General features: G+C 35.6%; 1 protein-coding gene across 1 annotated transcript; it reads right to left on the bottom strand.

The window, feature by feature from the left end:
* Nucleotides 1-3,071: 3,071 nt before the first annotated feature.
* ftr54 (finTRIM family, member 54) lies at nt 3,072-6,039 on the bottom strand (the record flags this gene model as incomplete). Its single annotated transcript, XM_079410670.1, is given in 9 exon segments — nt 3,072-3,431; nt 3,435-3,455; nt 3,457-3,563; nt 3,566-3,613; nt 4,714-4,744; nt 4,746-4,771; nt 4,891-4,943; nt 4,945-5,031; nt 5,945-6,039. Coding segments are annotated over 9 exon segments (828 nt in total).

Here is a 6,039-nt window from a genome sequence, read left to right as displayed (position 1 = left end):
CCATTACATATAAAATATCCACATTTTATGCCGGATGATTTAGATGCATTTATGCACATATTCTGCAAACATTACAATTGATTTATTTTTATCACTACACCTCAGTATAAATCTTTATAAGTGACAGAATAAAGCTTTATTACACCATTACTTTCTCAGGTGCTCTGTTGGTTTGAAAGCTACATTGGGAATTAGATCAAAGGATAACTAACTGTTCAATCTCCTGCCAGTTTCTTTATCATCGGGCTACTGTCCATATCAGATTCTGACGGTTTTAAGCTGGAGCTCGTGGTTCAGGCCTCAGGCAGTCCTTTGGACAAGTCAAAGCCAGATGGGACTGAAAAGCTCCCAAGCTCCCAAGAATCTCATCTGCATTTATCTCATGCTGTCTGGCATGAAAATGTAAGTGGGGAAAAAGTGAACAGATGATGGGATTAATAATGGGAAGGGATTTGAATCATTGTCAGAAAACACAGGTTTAAGAACTATGATCATTAATTTATGTCTGTTTTAACCCTGTGTGTGCATCTACCTCTAGTGGTGGAGTCCTAGCAGTACACAAATTACAAAAATGGAATTGCCTTTTGCTGCAGATCAGCGTCCTGTAATAGTGAGGAGAGTTTTTGTTGTTATTGTTGTTGTTTTAATGATGAGAAACATCATAAATATAGTCCCTGAAGTCTCTTAACATCCTGACATCAGAAATCAGTAATTCAAGTGGTCTAAATATATAAGTATATTTCTTCTGTGGAAGGCTTAGGATGGAATGCAATGATAGGATGTCCCACCTGCCTGTATTTGCATACCTCCGCGCAGCCAATAGCGAGAGTTGGGGGCGTGGCTACTGCAGCAGGCTGATCCGGAGGGTGTTTAAACAGTGTGGGTTCATTTTTCTTTAAAGCTGCAGTCCGTGACTTTTTTTGGTTAAAAACGATCCGAAATCAATATTTGAGAAAGTACATAACCAGCCAGTGTTCAAAACTATCACCTTAGTTTAGCCCGATTCGCAACGGTTAGTTTATAATAATGTTTTCTAATTTGAGTGGTACAGGTAGGTTTTCGCGGGAGATTCGAGCATGGCACTGCTTCATTACGTCACGTCGGTAAACATAAAGAAGTTGTCCCGGCTATAGGCTTCTTGGCTATCATACCTGAGGATCCTGCAGGTGGCAGATGTTTAGCCTTTTCTCACAGCAGCTAGATTAATTAAATGTATCATTTTGAAGGCAGATTGTAATCCAGAAAGGATTATGTGTTTATGAAACACATGTGAATGAAATTAAATTATATTCCAGTTTTAAATGTGCTTCTGATTACAGATAGCCTGGGATTACACAAGATTTGTATTTTAAAGAAAAACAGTTCAAAAGGAGCATCATTTGCTTTTTGGGTTCGAAGAATTCCTTAATATGAAATTCGAATGGCATGACAATTAGATTAGACTGTACAGAAACTGAAATCACGCTAATACACACTATAGGCTACTCATAGTCACGCAATGCTGATGTTGTTAACATTAATAATTTGAGAATATAATAATAATAATTTGCACGGTTTGATGTGATATCATGAGCTAACCGATCGTTAGATTAAATCACCATTAGCGTGATTTATTGTAATGCTTTTTTTCCCCGCAGTTGGGCAGAACAAACATGGCAGACTTGTTACTTGTTCAGATAGCAATATATGGTGAAAATTCATATTTAGGTCATATATTCCAAGATGTAGAATCTGTGATTGCGAAGCACAGTATCCACACCGATGCGGTGACTCAAAACATTAGATTCATCCGCGCTGGATCCATGCCAGAGTACAGACCACGCTCGGAAGATAATTCCGCAAGTATATGCAATTCCAGGTTTTCAAACAGAGATGGCGACAAAGAGGCAAAACTTACGGACTGCGGCTTTAAAGAATTGAAAGCAAAATTTGAAGACTCACCAAACTACACAGAGACAGACAATGGGGTACCACAAGGTCAAACTGTGTTTTACAAGATGAAGGAATTTGATGTAATGTTGGGTTTCAAACGATACAACGAGCTTTCGAAGTTTGTTCTTGACAGGTAAGCTAAACATTAAGTCAAAAGTATTCCTTTGGACCTTTTGTTGAAAGTAGCATACTTTTACCTGTTGATTTTTTGCCCCAGTCCAGTCTGTGTGTACAGATAGCCTATAAAGAGTATTTTTACTCTACGTATTATTTACACAATTAGTTTAATTCTAAGGCACTTATTGCCTTCCCTGAACCTCATATATGATTTGGAACATACAATGGGCATCACACAAACAGTGTTCATCAAGCAAAGTGCATATAAGTCGCTACTCACAATTTATTTCAGTTTATTAACATGCTGCTAACGCAGTGTGCTAACACAGTAGCAATTATAGAAATACATAAAAAAGTGTATTTTAGCTATTAACATACACTGTATATCATACACATTATCAATGTTTGTAACAGTTGAGCTGCTCTTTTTTAAATGTATTAATTTTATTTATTTATTTGGGAACCTGTGATACTGTGATAGTTTTAGCAGGATTCTTTGATGAATAAAAAGTTTAAAAGAACAGGATTTATTCAAAATAGATATCTATTTCTAATGATATGTCTTTACTATCAATTTTTGAAACAAATATGACGGTTCCAAAAAATATTAAGTAGCACAACTGTTTCCATCATTGGTAATAAATCTGCAATGATTTCTGAAGGATCATGTGACACTGAAAACTGGGTTAATGGCTGATGAAAATGAATCTTTGCATCACTGGAATAAATTACATTTTAATATATATTTACATAGAAACAGTTATTTTAAATTATAATATTTCACAATATTAATTTTTTTCTGTATTTTGATTAAATAAATGCAGCCTTGATGAGCTAAAGAAATCTTAAAAAAAAAAAAAAAATTTTTTACTGATCCCAAACTTTTTAATGGCAGTATATATTAATGTAATCTACATTTTTCTCTTTGTCTGTTATTCTTTTTTTTAACTAAACCTAGTACAGATTTATTGACGGAAAAATAATACCATAACATTGATTTGAATATCACATCTCTCTCAAAATCATGCACAGTTCATTGCTGGTTTCACTGATGATCCACAATAAACCCTAAACCCAGGATAGATGGGCTGAGTGAATGTGGTCTGGACTATGTAGATGAGTTTCATTTTGTCAGAGATGCTGAAGTAGCACACAATTCCAGTACTGTAATCCATATACACTGCCAATCTAGAAGTCTTTAATTTAGAAATGTTTACATATAGTTGAGTATTTTTGTTACTGTCCCAGAATGTGTATATGGAAGGAGAACAGTACAAATTCATAGAATGATCATTACATCCAAATTTACTCTCGTCACCATTTCCCTTCCTGCAAATGCTCTTATAGGCCAACGATACTCCCACTCCAGCTCTTCCACTCCACTAAAACTCCCAGTAGGCTCGTCCAACACACACTCTCGTTACACAGGACCTGAGGCCAACAATCAAATCTGTCTGGATGTTCAGGATATGGCTGGACTTTGCCAGTGTTTGTAGCCATTCTGTTTCCTCCAGTAGAAGTGTTTCATTCATTGTGTTTGAATCCATTGAGAGCTTGTGTGAATCCAAGGGAGATATAATACAATATTAAACACCATATAAAGCCACCATGATATCAATTTTTTTAATAATATATATACACACATATATATATATATAAATTATTTGTGCACATCATTATTTTTGCAAAATTCTTGTGCCTCAAAATCTACTTTTTTAACTTTAGTTTTCTTTAATTTTACAAAATCTTTCAAAATAACATCCCCTCTCTCTTACATCTCTCTTCTTCCCTGATGACGTGTTTATGGCGTGAGGGTGGGACAACCTGTCATTCACATGAAACTGCAGCAATAGCAAACCACAATGTTCCAATCAATTCCTGATGGACAAAATGAAGTCCCATCCTACATTTTTTCTTGTTCAAGAAGCCGTTTTACTCTCATAACAATAGGAAGAAAATACTATCACAACTTCTGTTTCATGCCTTTAAATTCTCTATTAAAACAGTAGAAGTCAGTGGAAAATCATGTCATACACTATACTGCCAAAAGTATTGGGTCTAATGAACATGTTTGACTACTTTGACAACTCATCACCAAACACCAATGATTTGTACATAAGGGTGCTGTCATTTTAGTCCAAAACTGTTGCAACAGAGATGGAAATACAGTTTTTAAATACATGAATTGTTTCCATCTTTGTTGCCACAGTTTTGTTAGTGCCTTTTTCTGTTCTAAAGAAGGGGGTGTCCCAACACTTTTGTCCTTTTATAGTGTCTATACAAGTCATTGGTGTTTGGTGATGAGTTTTTGGCTCAAGGTCTGCATGTAAAGTCACACCAGAGGAGTTCAGCTGGGATCAGGACTTGGCTTTCTGCAACCAGTCAAGTTCTTCCACACTGACTGAATCAATCATGTCTTTTTGAACCGTGCCTTATACACAGAGACACTGTCATGTTAGAATAGAAAAGGGTCCTGTCCAAACTGTTGCTATAAAATTAGAAGCACACAATTCCCTAGAATATCATTATATGCTTTAACATTAAGATTTGTACTTGCACAGATATTACTAAAGTAGTCAAACATGTTCATTAGAAGGGGGTGACCCAATACTTTTGGCAATATAGTGTATGTGTGCATGTTTGAGGGTATGTGGAGTGACATACATTGTAGGATCTGATTCCTGTTCTTGGGTCCATTCGGTAGGAAATTTGCAGCGCATTACTACAAAAAACAAAAAAACAAAAAAAACATATTTAATATGAACCTTTGTATTTAATATTCCCATTTCACATAAAGTAGTATTTATTTACATGCTTCATTCCTGAAGGAATGCAACCTACCCCAGCCAGATACAACCACCTCCGAATTAAGGAAATTGTCCATTTTTTTCTTGTCTTTTAGAGAAAGATTTTCTCCCATAATCAGAACGAGAAACCACATCAAAGCTGAAAGGTTCAGGAGGAACCAAAAAAGATGAAGAACTGAAGAAAAAAGGGCATGCGTAGAAAAATCACACTAACCTACAAAACAATTATTTTGACTCTTGTCAAACTAAACTCTCTTGTTTACCTATAGCACATTGACAGTGTTGTATTGTATTTCAATCACTGTAACTTTTTCTTACATTTTAATAGATTTGATATTTGTTTAGGATTTAATATAAAATTTGGTAACACTTTAATTTGATAGTCCACTTTAGACATTCCACTAACAGTAAGTAACTTTGTAACTCCATGTCAACTATCAGTCATTATAGTATTAGTAGACTGTCTGCTTAATGTCTTCTAACACTTCATTTTGATGGGTCCACAACATAAAACATACTGACTATGAGAAACTTTGCAAGTATATGTCAACTTATTTTACTAACCTAACCTAACCTAACAGTCTATGCTGAGATTTAGTACATGTAGCTGCAAATTAATGAGAATTAGTTGACATGTAGTTGCAAAGTTACTTACAGTTAGTAGAATGTCTAAAGTGGACTATCAAAATAAAGTGTAACCTGAAATTCTTCTTTTCCATAAAATTTTCCCAAGAAACTTTAAAAAAAAAGTTTAAAAGAAAAAAAAGACAATTTAAAAAAATGCATACTATTACACAAGGCAAAACATTTTGCAGCTTCAGAGTGAGAAACTTCAGCAGGCAGGGGAGCAGGCTGGAGTTCTGTCCTCTTCAGTTTCTCCACCATTTCAGCAACCACCACATTTATCCCTAAAACAGTTCTTGGAGTGAAAGTTTTTCTGCACTGAGGACAGTTGTATTGTCTCCCTTGAGAATTTGCATCCCAGTGGCATCTAATACAGTCCATACAGTAACTGTGTCCACAGGGGTGGTCACTGGATCGTTCAGTAGTTCCAGACAGATCGAACAGCTGAACTGTTCCCGGCTCACATAAAGTCTAGCTTCTGCCATTTTAATACATGTAGATGAAGAAACACCACACTAGTTTCCTGGTTCTGTTCAAGAGAAGGCTGCAGAACAGGCAT

The sequence above is a fragment of the Barbus barbus genome, assembly GCF_936440315.1.
Source record: "Barbus barbus genome assembly, chromosome: 47".
NCBI lineage: Eukaryota > Metazoa > Chordata > Actinopteri > Cypriniformes > Cyprinidae > Barbus > Barbus barbus.
The sequence above is the reverse complement of the archived record's forward strand: the minus strand, read 5'-3'. Positions and strand labels throughout refer to the sequence as shown.